The sequence below is a fragment of the Equus quagga genome, chromosome 21 (assembly GCF_021613505.1).
Source record: "Equus quagga isolate Etosha38 chromosome 21, UCLA_HA_Equagga_1.0, whole genome shotgun sequence".
NCBI classification, from domain to species: domain Eukaryota; kingdom Metazoa; phylum Chordata; class Mammalia; order Perissodactyla; family Equidae; genus Equus; species Equus quagga.
Window position 1 is genome coordinate 40,608,996 of NC_060287.1, and position 15,940 is coordinate 40,624,935.

General features: G+C 49.6%; 1 protein-coding gene across 1 annotated transcript; it reads right to left on the reverse strand.

Moving 5' to 3' along the window:
- Positions 1–365: 365 nt before the first annotated feature.
- SPATC1L (spermatogenesis and centriole associated 1 like) lies at positions 366–15,726 on the reverse strand. The gene is made up of 4 exons (XM_046648356.1): positions 15,525–15,726; positions 8,772–9,122; positions 1,189–1,340; positions 366–692 (listed from the first exon to the last, which is right to left on the reverse strand). Exons 1-4 carry the CDS (start codon positions 15,724–15,726, stop codon positions 366–368), a joined length of 1,032 nt encoding a protein of 343 aa, XP_046504312.1.
- Positions 15,727–15,940: the final 214 nt, after the last annotated feature.

A 15,940-nucleotide genomic window follows, 5' to 3' on the forward strand; every position in this document is an offset into this window, starting at 1 on the left:
CCCCTCCCGGCTCTGTCCAGGCTTCATTTCACAAATGCCGGTGGGCGCCTCCTGCGGCCCAGCAGTGACCAAGGCGCTCTCCATGCCCTCAAAGAGCCAAAGGTAGAGGCAAACAAGTAACAGATGATTTTAATGAACTGTGACAGAGCCGCACAGGTGTGGGCGCAGGAGGCTGTGGGCACCCTGGGGTGCCTGGCCCGGTCTGTGCCCGGTGCCTATTCCAGCGCCGGGCGCCTGCCTGCGGCCCTGGGCGCTCCCTCAGGACACAGCCCTTGCCCCCGGCCAGAGGGGACGCGCAGGAGGCACGGCGGCCCCCGGGTTTGGAACAAACACGTTTATTGCAGGGAGGGCGTGCGGGTGCGGGCTCACCAGGCGAAGAGCGGCCGGCTGTCCTCCTTGGAGAGTTCACACAGGCAGTTGAGCAGCAGCAGCGAGTCGCCCAGGAACTTGGGGGGCACGATGTCGATGACCAGCTTGCGCAGGGCGGCCGGGCTGCTGTGCAGCGGGTTGGCACGCAGGTCCGGTCGCTGCTTCAGGATGCCGTAGGTGTTGATGAGGAACTCGCTGAACACGGGGTGCACCTCGCGGTTGTAGCCCAGCTTCTCCAGGCGCGCCGTTAGCGTCAGGTAGCGGTGCGTCAGCTCACGCAGCTTCTTCTCATCCACGGAGCCGTCCAGGGACTTGATGGACGTCTGGGGGCACAGTGTAAAGGCGGGTGGGGCCAGGCCACATCGCCCCACCACGGGAGGCTGAGGCGAGACTCAAGGCCAGGGCAGGGACAGTGACCAGATTTGCATGAATAAAGCCACGTAGATGGGGAAACTGAGGCCCAGAGCCAAGCACCCCATCCCGGCAGAACCAAGTCTCCCAGATCCCCTCCAGTGACAGTGCCAGCGACAAGAGCTGGAGCTCCACCCCCGGTGCAGAGGAGGCAACTTGCCAGGCAGGACTGAGTATCAAGTGCTCTGTGTCTTGGCAGCCCTCCCGAGACCGTCCCAGGCCACAAGGCAGACAGCACCGGCAGAGGTGCTCATCACACCCCATGGCCCGTGTGCCTCAGAGACCCCGCAGCCGTGCCCGAGCCAACAGCTGTGTGGGCACCACAGGTGAGAGGGCAGCTAGGGGACCCTCCCCTGGGGCAGTGAGGGGACCTGGGGCAAGGAGGGGACCCCAGGCAAGGAGACGCACCTGCTTGATCTTCTCAGGGATGTTGGACACTGTGAAGCCGTAGAGCCGGGTCACCCCCGGGAAGACGAAGGCCAGGATGCGCCGGTCCAGCTGGAAGGCGATCTCCCCGACGATGCGCCCGTCCTTCTCTGCGCTGGCAAAGCTCTGGATCTCTGCGGGGAGCGGGGCGTGGAGATGGGCCAGATGGACGCCGAGGTCGAGGGCCACCCGCCCCCTCCTGCCCGAGCTCCAGGATCCACGGTAGGGAAAGGACCGACCTGAGCACAGCCGCTGTGGGTTTGGGGCAAAGGCTCTTGGGCCCCTGCGTGGCTTCCCAAAGGGCCTGTTCAAGATGGACGTTGGGGGTGCCCACCTCCCGCACCCCACTGTGGGGTAAACACAAAGTTAAAAGAAAACTGCATTTTCTGTTCCCAAAGGGCAGACCTTTCCTCTCCTCCCTTTTCTCAGTGTTCTCTGAGGAACCTGTGGTCCGAAGTCCCTTCTCTGTCCCTTTGAGATGGACGTAAACATTGTAAAAGCCTATTTTACAGCATAGGATTGCTGTCCTTGTCCCCCTGTCAGCGAGGAGTCTGCCCAGGCACGAGGTCGAGGTGTAACCCCTGCTTATCACAGAGGCCCCACCCCCACCAGGTAGACTCGGGTGGGCCGGGTGGGTCCCCCACCCAAGGGCAGGGTCAACCTGGGAACATGTGTGTGACACATGTATGGGGCCAGCCCGGCCACCTACGCAGAAGGAGGGATTCTGTCATCTCGGCAACCTCTGCACATCCGTGCTGCTCTCACGACGTTACTCGATAAGAAAACTTTCCTCCCCATGTTTGTGGGCAGGATTGCTGGACTGGCAGCAGATTCTGTGTAACTGTTTCCCCAACATTAGCCGGCACATCAACCACTGTCCCCTCCAAAACCTGCTTCCAAACCTCCCCGTGCAGCCTCTGCTGCCATCCTAGTCATTCGGCAAACAATTGTCAATATCCCCCAAAGCCGTGTGCTCAGAGAACCGCGCTGCCAACCGTGACTGTCAGAGGCCTTGGGAATTGAGACAGCACAGCAAGGGAAGGCTGGCCTGGGTCAGCCAGGTGCTCACAGCCAGGACGCCGACCCACCGACCACCTGCTCCACACGGCCGGCACTCCCATTGCCTGCTCTTGCATCCATGCAGATGCCCCGTCTCAAGGCTTTGCAAAAGCCCCTGGAACCCTTCCAGACCTGACCATGATCCAATCCCCAAGGTGTCAGCCAGGTGCGACCCTGCTCAGTCCGCCCAGCGGGCAGGCAGTGCGTGAACAGGCTGGGTGCTCTGCATGGAGAGCCAGCCCCCAGGTCCTGCCACCCACAGACACTCAGGACACCCCACACCACGCAGAGAGGTGGGCTCTGACTCCACACCCTCACTGGCTGTGCTCTGTAGCCTTGGGGGTCACCCAGCTGCTCTGAGACCAGCCCAGAAGAACTTCCTGAGCGGCCATCTCTATGGCCGGGCTCCGGGACAAACTGCCTGTGACCTCAGGCAGTTGTTCACCCTCCTTCGGCCCCATCCTGTGACCGTGTCCAGGTAACCACTTGGTCACCTACCACAGGAACGTGACGGCCACTCCCAGCACGTAATGGCCAGTCAGCGTGGGCTTATGAAGTCCAGGTGATGGGCCTCCTCCTTTCTAGACAGGCTGCTGGGTGGACATCGGAATAGGCCCAGGGGTGCCCGTCCTTCCACTTACTGGCCAAGCACATGCAGGCACTCAGCGCATTCGAGACGGTCCAGGTCACAGGGTGGAGGGCTCTGCAGGTGGCGGTAAGGTGACAGAGGGGCCACAGGTGGCGGATGCCCCAGGCAGGGGGCATCGCTCAAGCCACAAGACCCAGAACCTCCTGAGGGCCACAGGGTTGTGGGGTCCTGGGGTCGCATGTCACAGAGTGGGGAAGCAGGAGATGAGCTGGGGCAGAGGGCCAGGTTCTGAGGGCCAGGAGAAGTGCTGGGTGGCCCTGTGGAAACGGTACCACAGAGGGTGTCGAGAAAGTGATGCGGCGGCTGCTCAGGCAGCTGGAGCAGCAGGACAGGTGACGGCTTCCAACGAGCCTTTGGACCTCAGGGTTAAACCAGGAGGGGGGTTCCTAGTGGGATCCCACAGAGGTACCCGCAAGACGAGCCAGCGACCAACCTAGCCACGACTGTCTCCTCCCTCCAGGAGCATTTTCCAGTCCTTCCGTGACTTGATTCGTCCTCACAATGACCCTCCAAGGGGGGCTCAGACCCCACTTACAGACAAAGGAACTCAGCCTTAGGGGACACTGCTTCCCCAATCACTCCTAAATTTTTTTGTTGAGACATAAATCACATACTATAAAATTCACTCTTTTAAAGTATGAATTCAGCAGTTTTTACTATATTCACAGAATTGTACAACCATCTCCACAATCTAATTACAAAACATTTTCATCACCAAAAAACCCAAAAAACCTGTACCCATTAGCAGGCACTCATAAATCCCCTCCCTGGGCCGGCCCCTGCAACCGCTAATCTACTGTCTATCCGCATGGGTTTATCTATTCTGAACATTCCATGTAAGTGGAATCATACAGTTGTGGACTTTTGTGTCCAGCTTTCACTCAGCATAATGTTTCTGAGGTCCATCCATATGGAAGCACGTATCAGAACTTTACTCCTATTTATGGCTGAATACTATTCCACTGCACGGAGGGATCACATTCTGCTTATCCAGTCACTGTTGACAGGCATTTGGGTTGCTCCCACTTTTTGGCTATTATGAATAACGCTGCTATGAACATTCACATAAAAACCTTGGTGTGGACAAATGCTTTCAGTTCTTTTGGATGCACACTTAGGAACGGAATTGTTGGGTCACATGGTAACTCTATGTTTAACTTTTTGAGGAATGGCCAAACTGTTTCCACAGTGGCAGTGTGTGTGTGTTCCAATTTCTCCACATCCTTGCCAGCATGTTATTGTCCATCTTTTTGATTCCAGCCATCCTTGTGGGTGTGAAGTGTGTGTCACTGCAGTTTTCATTTGCATTTTGCTGATGACTGATGATATTGAGCATCTTTTCACGTGCTCGTCGGCCATTTGTATATTTCCTTTGGGGAAATGTCCGTTCAAGTTCTTTGCCCATTTTTAATTGGATTGTTTGTCTTTTTACTGTTGAGTTGTAAGAGTTCTTTATATATTCTGCATAGTAGTCCTTTATCAAATACATGATTTACAGATATTTTCTCCCATTCTGTGGGTTGACTTTTCACTTTCTTGAAATGTGTTCCTTTGAAACACCAAAGTTTTTACTTTTGATAAAGTCCAATGTATCTGTTTGGTTGTTGTTGTTGCTCATGCTTTTGGTGTCACATCCAAGAATCTATTGCCAAATCCAAGGTCATAGGATGTATCTCTCTGTTTTCTTCTAAGAGCTTATGGTTTTAGCTCTTTTAGGTCTCTTAAGTCTTTGATCCATTTTGAGTTAACTTTCATCCGTGGTGTGCAGCTTCATTCTTTGCATGGGGGTGGCCGCTTGTCTCAGCACCATTTGTTGAAAAGACCATTCTCTCTCCATCGAATTGTCTTGGTACTTTTGTCAAACATCAAATCCATAAACGCACGGGTATATTTCTGGACTCAGTTCTATTTCATCAATCTGTATGTCTATCCTTATGGCTACCACACAGTTGATTTCTGTAGCTTTATACTAAGTTTTGAAAGTGGGAAGTGCGAGTCCTCCAATTTTGTTTTCCTTTTTCAAGACTGTTTTGCCTATTCTGGGTTTATAGCATTTCTATCTGAATTTTAGGATCAGCTTGTCAATTTCTGCAAAGAAGCCAGCTGGGATTTTGATAGGGATTGTATTGAAATTTATAGATCAATTTGGGGAGTTTTGCCATCTTAAGGACACTAGTCTTCTAATCCATGAACACAAGATATTTTCCAATTTCTTTAGGTCTTCTTTAACTTCTTTCTACAGTGGTTTTTGTTTGTTTGTTTTTAAAGTTTCGCACCAGAGCTAACATCTGTTGCCCATCTTCTTTTTTTTCCTTCTTCTTCTTCTCCCCAAAGCCCCCAGTACATAGTTGTATACTCTAGATGTGAGTGCCTCTGGTTGTGCCATGTGGGATGCCACCTCAGCATGGCTTGATGAGCAGTGCCATGTCTGCACCCAGGATCCAAACCGGCAAAACCCTGGGCCATGGAAACGGAGCACACGAACCCAAGCACTCGGCCATGGGGCTGGCCCGTCTATGGTGTTTTGCAGTTTCCAGTGTACGCCTTCCCTAATCACTTTGCAAGGCTGCAGAAAGTATCCAGGAATTAATACACTGCACAGAAGCAAGTTAGGGCAGATAAGGGGCATGGTGGAGCAGGGCGCAAACCCCCCCTTCGATAGTAAGATGTTTTTCTCATCAGGAATCAGTTTCTCTTCCCATGCCCCCAAAGCATAAATTAGGTGGAAGAAACAAGCTACACCTGAAATATTCTAGAAATCATTTCTAGTCCAAACTGGGCCTTCCAAAATCCAGCCAAAAACCTATTCTTCAAATAAAAAAGTCAATAAAATTGATAAACCTCTAACCAGACTTATTCAGGAAAAAAAGAAGATAAAAATTACCACCAGCAGAAATTAGAGATGGCAGATCCTACAGACATCAAGAGGATAATAACAGAATATTAGGTACAACTTTATGCCAATAAATTTGACAACTTAGATGAAATGGACCAATTCTTAAAAGACGCAGAAGCTCACTTTTGTGAGCAAACTCCCAAAGCTCACTCAAGAAGAAACAGATCATCTGAACAGCCTTATGTCAACTAAGGAAACCGAACTTGTCAGGGGAAACATTCCTACGAAGAAAATTCAAGGCTCAGGGCGTTTCAGTGCTGCACTTTACCAAACACCTAAGAAATAATACCAGTTCTACACAAACTCTGCTAGATAATTAAAGAGGATGGAATAATTTTCACCTCATTCATTGAAGCCAACATCAACCTGACACCAAAACCAGAAAAAGACATTACAAGAAAACCATAGACTGATATCCCTCACAGACAGCAAAAATTCTTAACAAACATTTAGCAGATTAAATCCAACAATACAAAAAAATTAATACATCATGACTAAGTAGAGTTTATCTCAGGAATAAAGGCTGGTTTACAATTCAAAATCAACCAGTGTAATTTACCATATTAACAGACTAGAAATGAAAACTAAAAGCTCATCTTGATAGATGCAGAAAAAGCATTCAACAAAATCCAACACCCATTCATGAGAACTTTAAGCAAACTAAGAATTAAAGGGAACTTCCTCAACCTGCCAAAGGGTATCGACAAAAACCTTAGCTAACATCATACTTAATAGTGACAGATTGAATGTTTCCCCCTAAATCAGCGAAAGACAAGAATGCCCTCTGTCACCACTCCTATTCAACATTGTTCTATAGGTTCTAGTCAATGCAATAAGACAAGAAAAGGAAGCAAAAGGCACACAGGTTAGAAATGAAAAAGTAAAGTTGTCTGTATTCACAAATGGCATGATCATCTATCCTAAGGAATCTACACAGAAGCTACTAGAACAAATAAGTAGGTTGAGTAAGACTGCAGGATGCAATTTGTCAGGGTTCTCCAGAGAAACGGAAATGGAACCAACAGGGCGTGTGGGGGGGGGGGGGTGTTTATTATAGGGAACTGGCTCATGCGATTATGGAGCCGGGCAAGTCCCAAGATCTGCGAGGTGGATCACTGAGCTGGAGACCCAGGGGACCTGATGATGTAGTTCCAGCCTGAGTTTGAAGGTATGAGAACCAAGAAAACCAATAGTGTGGTTCCAGTATGAAGGCTGGCAGGGCTGAGACCCAAGAGGAGCTGATGTTTCAGTTGGAGTCCAAAGGCAGTCAGGCAGGAGGAATTCTCTCTTCCTTGGGAGATGGTCAGCCCTTTTGCCCTATTCAGGCCTTCAACTGATTGGATGAGGCCCACCCACATTAAGGGAGGGCAATCTGCTTTACTCAGTCTATTAATTTAAATATTAAACTCATTCAAAAGCAGCCTCAAAGAAATACCCAGAATAATGTTTGACCAAATATCTAAGCACTTCATGGTCCAGTCAAGTTGAGAAACAAAACTGACCATCACAGGGGTCAATATACAAAAATCTGTTGTGTTATTATATACTAGAAACAATCAGAAATGTATTTGATGAAAACAATACTATTTATTATAGCATCAAAAATATAAAATACTAAGGGGTAAATTCAATAAAAATGAGCAAGACCCATAGATAGAAAACTATAAAACATTGCTAGGGGTATTTTTAAAGACTAAATAAATGGAGAGATATTTATGTGTTCACAAATCTGAAGCTTCAATATTGGTTTTTTGTTGTGTTTTTTTTTGAGGAAGGTTAGCCCTGAGCTAACATCTGCTGCCAATCCTCCTCTTTTTGCTGAGGAAGACTGGTCCTGAGCCAACATCCATGCCCATCTTCCTCTATTTTATATGTGGGACGCCTACCACAGCATGGCTTGCCACGCGGTGCCATGTCCGCACCCGGGATCCAAACTGGCAAACCCCGGGCCGCTGAAGCGGAATGTGCGCACTTAACCGCTGCGCCACTGGAACAACCCCAGATTCTTCAATATTGTTAAGGTGTCGTTTCTCTGAAAATTGATCTACTTTATCTGTAGATCCAGGACAACCCCTATCAAAATCCCAACAAGCTTTTTTTATAGAAATGGACAAGTTGATTCCAAAATTCATCTGAAAATGCAAAGGGCCCAGAATAGCCAGAACAACTTTGGAAAGGGAAAACAAAGTTGAAGAACTTACACTTACCTGATTTACAGCCTTATTATAATGCTACTAGAATCAAGACAAAGTTTATGGGAATCAACACAGACACAGACAGACCAGCATGGAGAATCCAGAAGTACATTCATACTTATATGGATGATTGCTTTTTGACAAAAGTGTCACAGCAATTCAACAGGAAAAGGATCATCTTTTCAAACACTGGCACTGGACCAAGTGGATATCTAATGCAAACCTTATACCCTGTACAAAAATTGACTCGAAATTGATCAGAAACCTATTTGTAAAACCTAAAACTATAAAACTTCTAGAAGAACACATTGGAGAGAATCTTTGTGACCTTGAGTTTGGCAAAGATTTCTTAAATAGGACACAAAAAGCATGAACTATATAAAAGAAAAAATCAATAAACTGGACTTTATTAAATAGTTTGCTCTTCAAAAAATACTGTTATGAAAATGGAAAAGCCAAAGACTTGGAGACCATATTTGCAAAACATATAACTAAAAAAGGACTTGCATCCAGAACATATAAAGAACTTTTACAACTTGACCTTAGAAAGATAGGCAAGTCAATTTTTTTAATGGGCAAAAGATTTGAACAGCCACAGCCCTGGACCCTGGCCTCCCAGCCACACTTTCCTCCCTCTGTGTGGCTGGATGGAGAAGTTGTGCCCAGCAGGGCCACCCAACCCCTCCCCCCAAGGGCGGCCATCCTCCCCGTCCCGTCACCCCTAACCCCTGCCAAGTGCTGCACCGGTGCCCCTCCTGGTGGTTACCGTTCAGGTAGTAGCTCCTCCTGGTCCTGTCCCCGGAGGGCAGGCTGCTCTCTGAGAAGCACACCTTCTTGGGCCGGACCATCTCCCTGGGTTCCAGCAGGGTCTTGTCCACCAGCGGATCCTGCAAGGGACTCAGGAGTGGGGACAGCTTCCTATCAGCGCCACGGGGCGCACGCAGCTCCAGGGGGCTGAGGAAAGCCTTGAAGGGCGCCTGGGCGGAGGTTGCACAGCCGGGGGAGGTGTCATCCTCGCTGGAAAGGGGGGCGTGCGAGCACAGCAGGTCCTCAAGGGAGGACATCTGCAGCTGGGAGGGCGCTTCAGGGACACTGGCAAACCTTCCAAAGTCTGGAACTGGGACAGGGAGGACAGGGACAAGAAGTCAGGCTGATGATCCTAAAACATCCCTGAGAAGCATAGAGATTACTTCGAGAACGCTCGCAGGCCCAGCCTAGGCTCTGACACCTGCCCACATCCCCCATGCTTCAGAGCCCTCCCCTTCCCCTGGAGAAGGTGACAGGTAGGTGAAGCGGCCGTGTGCACCGGCCCCTGCTCAAGGAAGCCACCAGCCTTGGGTTTATGGGCACAGTGAGCACACATGCCCCCCTACACTTCCTACCCACCTGTGCATCCATGCTCAATATAACATAGTGACTTTTATACGCTTTTTAAATTTTAAATAAATGAGATAATCCTGTCCATGTTTTATTCTGCAACATACCTTTTTGCTGCAGCACTACCTTTTTTGAGATTTATCCATGTTAATTCATTTGGTAGCTATATGGTTCATTTACTCATTTCTTGGCACATATGCCACGCACACACACACAGCAATTTTTTCATCCATTACCCTATTGATGCAGATGGGGCTGTTTCCAGATTTCCCTGTAAAAGCAAAGCTGTCATCAGCATCCTTTGATGCCTCCTTGTTCACAGCACTGCCTTCTGGTGTCTATATCTGGGCTCAGGTGTGTGTGTTCAACTTTCCTAGCTTTCTACAATAGCCGTGGCAGTTCCATGCCCACCAGTGGCCTCCAACACCGCACTCTCATCTGTCCTCGGTATTCACAGCCCAGGCTGACGACAACACATGCCTTTTCCCTAAGCCCTGGGACTGTGAACGTCCTTTCCTATGTTCATTGGCCTCTCAGGTTTCCATTCTGTGAATTATCTATGCCTTTTCTGTGCTCATTTTTTCGGTTGGGTAGTCTTTTAAAATTATTTGTAGCAGTTCCTTTTGCATACTGCATACGAATTCCTAGTTGATAAAATGTGTTGCTTATATTTAAACCATTTTTATGGTCACTCTTGTCATGCAGAATTTTTAAAATTTTAATGTAGTTAAATTGAACTCATCAATTCTTTTGTGATTTATGAAATCCTTTTCTACCCTCATGTCATGAATTTGCTTTCCTAGCAATAAGGCAAATAAATATTTGAGAAATAGTGTTTTTTAAGAGCCACGTTGAAAAATTATATCCTAAAATGTGCCAGGAGCCAACTCCTCTCCCTCCAGCGATGCTCTCCCAGAAAAAAGTGTTCACAAGGAGAGTCATCAGCATGTGTCCTGCCCCATCTGCCCACAGGACCAGCATGGTCAGTTGGCAGCCCCGCTCAGGGCCTCATAGTCTCTGGCCCCAGCCAACCACACGGCCCAGAAACTTTCAGAATTTACCAAGCATGAATCCCCAGGCCGGGGCTCCTCCTCCGGCTGGACCCAGAGGGGTCTGGAGCCCTGCACTCAGGACACAAACAGTCAGAGGAGGTGGCTGTCCCAGTAGAGGGGCAGGACCGACAACCGATGTCAGGGAGCTGGGGAAGAGTGACACCTGCAGCCCCTTTTTTTTTGGTGAGGAAAATTTGCCCTGAGCTAACATCTGTGCCCATCTTCCTCTATTTTGTATGTAGGATGCCACCACAGCATGGCTGATGAGTGGTGTAGGTCTGAACCCGCCATCCTGGGCTACCGAAGTAGAGCACATGGAACTTTAATCACTCAGCCACAGGGCCAGCGCCCACCTGTAGCCCGTTTTGAAGGGGTTTTATGGTCAGGAGGGTATGGGCTTCACTTTCAGCTTCTGTTTAGTGAATTCTGACCCCCTCTGTTACTCTCAACCCTGCAATAAGGTTATGACAACATTAAAAAAAATGTTTTAAGTTTTTAAAAATCCTCTATCAAGTCCAAAAAGTAGGTATATTTTCAGGCCACATTATAATAAAACTATAAATGAACAAGAGTCAACAGAAAAGTCCATCTCCTCAGAGTTAAAAGCATTCTCCTAGGTATTGACCAAATCAAGGAAGAAATAAAAATAGGAAAAAAATGATTATTGAGAAATAATGAAAATCAGAAAACTGTACATTAATATATCAGTACATTTAAAACTGTATTTAGAGTGAAATTAGTAACTTAAATCCTTTAATTACTTTTTTAAAATCACCAGAAATTAAATATTCAAGTCAAGATCTGAAGAGAAACTCTTAAGGAAAGCAAAAGTTAGAAAACAACGAAAATGACAGCAGAAAGAAAAGGGAAACAGCTCTCTGGAAAGTCAATAGATAGAAAACTATGGAAAGCTACATTAAAGAAACAGAAAACATAAAGGAATAAAGTTGAAAATGAGAAAAGCGTGATAAGAATGACTAGGAAGAGAATGGTTAAATTATAAAAGACTATTAAATACAACTGTATATTAACTGAAAATTTCAACCAAAGTAGAACTCTTCCAGGAAATTGTTTTTAAATGGCTCAATAAGAACCAGGATATCTAAACAGACCAATAAGCAAAGAAGAAAAGTCCAGAAATTCTAAAGCAATTATGCTCCAAAGGGCTGCAGGCTGGGCGAGTGAGTTCTTTCAGGTTCCCAAACAATTCCTAATCCCCACGTGATGTAAGTGAGGTTGGAAGCCTGGAAACATGAAAAGATGCTTGATTAAGGTTATGAATTGTCACAATTCTGACAGCCGATTCCTGCAGTGTAGCCACAGCCCAGACTCAGCAGGAGCAGAGTCCAGAGACTCAGCCAAGCCACAGCCAGGAGCCTCGGGGTCTCCCAGCGGAGCGGCAACAAGACCCCACAGACCAGCCACAGAAGCAGCTGAGGGCACCTCCTCCCATGCTGAAATGAGGTCACCAAAATTGAACAAAATGAGCCATTTCTCAATTTTTTGTTCCTTAAAAGTAAGGACCAGAAGGACTCTTCCCCAGCACCCAGACTGCATGTCCCCCCTGGGCAGGAAGGGCTGTAACTGCCTACTGCCTATCAGGAGGACTAGGGGGCAGGCTGCCAAAGACAGGGGTCTGAGAGTTCTGAGGAATAAAGACAAGAGTAGTAAGTACCCGTGCTGTCCATCTCGCGTAATGCACTAGTTTGTGAGCAGTGCAATCGTAGACAGGATGCATGGACAACACAAACGACTTAGGAAGTGGCCGGACATAGGGTACAGGACGGATGTTTACAAATCAACAGCTTCCCAAACATCAACACTGATGACTCTAAAATATAATGGAAAAAGAAATCTCATCCATAATTGGAACAAATAGCGGAAAGTGCTCCAGGAATAAACTTACTAATAAATGTGAAAGATTTGTATGTGAGAAATAGCTAAAGAGACTTGAAGAAACTGAGAGCAAAAATAGCTTAATATAACTGCAATGGATGTAATCATCCCCGGCGTATACGGAAAAATAAATGGACAAAAATCCATTAAAAATGTAGCAAAAAGAAATAAGGTGAAAAAAATTACACCTGCTTTCTGAGTCAGCGATTCTACTTTTAGGAAACACATCCTAAGGCAATAACTCTAAACATGAGTTCTTTTTGCTGTGTTATTCACCTCCTGGTAAGAAAGAACTGTAATTTCAAACACGAGGGGAAGAGTTCGTTAAATTGTGGTTCATCTGATTTTTGCAGTATTACACAGCCATTGAAAAACACACTTATAACAACGCAGAAGTAACCGTACCGTGATGTTAAAGGGAAAGAGGCAGCGAGCCTTCTGTAGAGAAGACTCAAACACTGTCTACAACCGTCTTGCCCTCCACCCAGAACAAGGAGCCCTGAGAACTGACAGGCCTGGCTCTGTGATGGGCCACAGATGTTTCGATAAACCAAACAGATCCCCATATATACAAGTGAATAGCCATCAAAAATTTCAGGGAGAATGGGGCCAGCCCGGTGGCACAGTGGTTAAGTTCACACACTCCACTTCAGCGGCCTGTGGTTCGCTGGTTCGGATCCCGGGTGCGGACCTACAGACCACTTGTCAAGCCATGCCGTGGCAGCATCCCATGTATAAAGTAAAGGAGGATGGGCACGGATGCTAGCTCAGGGCCAGTCTTCCTCAGCAAAAACAGGAGGATTGGCAGCAGATGTTAGCTCAGGGCTAATCTTCCTCTCCAAAAAGAAATTTTCAGGGAGAAACCCAAGAAAATGTTGACCGTGGCTGCCTTTGGGGGTGGGGCCAGGAGCACAGCTCAGCCTTAAATGCTATCTCCTCGTGGGATATTTATAAGTTTACCACGAGTGCATATTGTTGAATAAGAAAAACAGGTTTTTAAAGCACATCCTGTTTTGAATGCAGACACTAAGGGACAGTGGGAAACGTGAGCCATTGCTGTGTGGTGGTTCCCTCTGTTCACAAACGTCTGTGGCTTGTGCAAGAACTCCTGCCAGTTCTCCAAACTCCAGTCCCAAGGCCAAGGCTGCACCCTCTGCAGAAGGCTGAGAGTCGGGGCCAGGCCTGAACACAGCTTCCCAGAGCCCCGGGGAAAGGGGATGGCCCTGAGTATGGCTGGGGCCCTCGCTGACCTTGGCCCATGCCCTGCAACTGTGGCTCTGAGGCCTCTCAGTGGAAGGCTTGGTGGCCTTGGTCTGGGGCTCCTCCGAAGACTGGTGTCCGGCAAGATCTGGGCTTGCCCCCAGGCAGGGGATTCGGCCATGATCCAGGAGACTCAGCCCTGACTCAGACCCTGACAGGGGCCCTTTAGGAATAGCACAGCATGAGGCAGAGTGCACCTTTCTGACCAGGCACAGCAGGGAGTTGAGGGATAGCCCCAGACCTCCTGTCCACTGCTGACCACACAGTTGGCTCTGAGCCCTGGGGGCAGGCCCTGGTCTGACTCAATTCTTGGGATGAAAGACGACAAAGCAACACAAGGCACTAGACTCTTGGCAGTTGTCACGGTGCTGTTGTCACATGAGACTTGAGGACAAGTGCCTCTTGTAGCCACAGCACAACAGCATCCCTAGTGGCCTGAGAAGGTGGCACCAACCCTTTGCAAGATGTCACCCCCAGAGACACAGCACTTTGAGGCCAGCGCCTCCTCAGCAAGTGTCCAGTGACGAGTGTGTGCCTTGGCCACTGGTGGGAGCTCAGAACACGGGCCCTCCAGCTGCCCCGGCCCTGGGGACTCAGGTTTCTCCAACTGCCCTTCCTGATGTGTGGCTCTCCTCTTCCTGCCATCCCTCCACAAGGACCTCCTGCTTGTCCAAGCTCCCTCTTCAAGGTCACCTTGAGGCTGAAGGTGTCAAGATGACATGAAGCACTCTCGCACCCTAAGGGTGCACTCGCTTGCTCACAGGGTTTGCACCCACGAGCTCCGTGCAGGGCACTGGTGGGTGACAGCCACCTTTCACATATGCCTTCTCCACTGGCTGTGCTTGCTCAGAGGTGGTGGCAGGTGTTCAGGTGGACTCCAGGAAGTGACCACAAACAATACAGGTCCCAGCAGCCAGTCCCTGGAGCATCCTGGGCATCCTGCTGGGGAACCCGCAGCAGCTTTGGAGACAGCCTCAACAGTGGAAAAACATTTTACAGCCCGGTCGAGTGGCTCATCCATGGAGACAGCAGGTCAGCAAGGCACCGGTGAGGGCTTCCGCTCCAGCACCACCACCACACAGGCTGGGGTGCATCCTCTGCCCTGCCCCAGCCAGGCAGGGTGGGTAGCAGCCATTTCCCGGGGACACTGAGCTCGCTTGGTCACAGGGCTCCTCAGCAGCACTGGAGCAGGGGTCCATCCACTGTCCACATCTAAACCACTCAGAGACCAAGGTCATGCCCATCAACCTTGCCCTAAATGGTACTTTCTGTTTATGAAAAGGGAACGTTTTCATGAAAATGTTTAAAACAGAACCAACTACTTTGCAGAAAGTGGTCTGACCCCATTTTTCCTGTAAAAAGTCATAGGGCATTGGAGTGGATCCTGTGTGGTGAGCTGGATTATGGCTCCACGCTTGCTTCCTCCCAGGGACTTCTGCCCACCCGGCCAGGGGCCCCGGCAGGGCCTCCCACCCATGGATGGCCAGTTGACTTGCTTTGGTTGATGGCATGTGAGCAGATGAGATACAGCAGAGACTCAAAGCTAGTGTGGCTGGCACCCCTGCTCCCACCAGGAGACAAGCATCGCCCAGCCAGCCAGATGGTCCCCGGAGAAGAGAGATGCATGCAGCAGAGCAAGCTGCCCGGATGGCCCAGCCCCGCGGTGCTGACCTCGGGGTACCTGGAGATTGGGAGCTTCTGTGCGTCCTGTTTTAACCACTGTGGCAGCACCGCTGTGGCTGCCGCTGACTGACCCATCCTACCCATTTCCCAGGTACAGATTTCGAGGCCAGGAGAGAGGGGCCTTCCCTGAGGACAACAGGCAGAATGGGCACCTCAGGCTTGATTTACTCAGACCTGAGGGAACAGCAGGGTGCCCAGGACCCCCCCTCAACCAGCCAGTTGGGCCCTGCTGCCCCAGCCGGCAGCCTTACCTGCACTCCCAGGGGAGCAGTCCTCGGGGTAGGTGGGCGCCTTGGGGAAGAGGAGGTCGTGGCCGCCGCGGCTGCAGCTCTCCTGGCAGCTCTCGCTGAGCAGGCGCCTCAGCATCTGGTTCTCCTTCATGAGGCGCACCTGCTTCTTCAGGTCTGCGTTCTCGCTCATCAGCCTGTTCATCAGCTCGCTCCCCTCAGCCATGGTCACATCCTCGGTGCTCACGTGTGGGCCCGCGGCCCCATGGGGGTGGAAATCCAGAGCCCACGGCTGCTCCAGGGACAGCCTGAGACCCCGGAGTTCCACGGCCGCCCAGCCTTCCGCAGCCTTGTGATGTCGCCCTTAAAGCGGCGGTGCCCCGGCCTGATGGCCCCCAACCTCCCCGTGCAGGTGTCTGGGCCGCGCCCACCGGCAGACG

Coding starts and splice junctions, on each gene's coding strand:
- SPATC1L (XM_046648356.1), bottom strand. CDS start 15,726: ATGGCTGAGGGGAGCGAGCTGATGAACAGGCTGATGAGCGAGAACGCA. Junction 9,123..15,524: donor CTGCTCCCCTGGGAGTGCAG/GTAAGGCTGCCG, acceptor TCCCTGTCCCAG/TTCCAGACTTTGGAAGGTTT. Junction 1,341..8,771: donor GAGGAGCTACTACCTGAACG/GTAACCACCAGG, acceptor CGCTCCCCGCAG/AGATCCAGAGCTTTGCCAGC.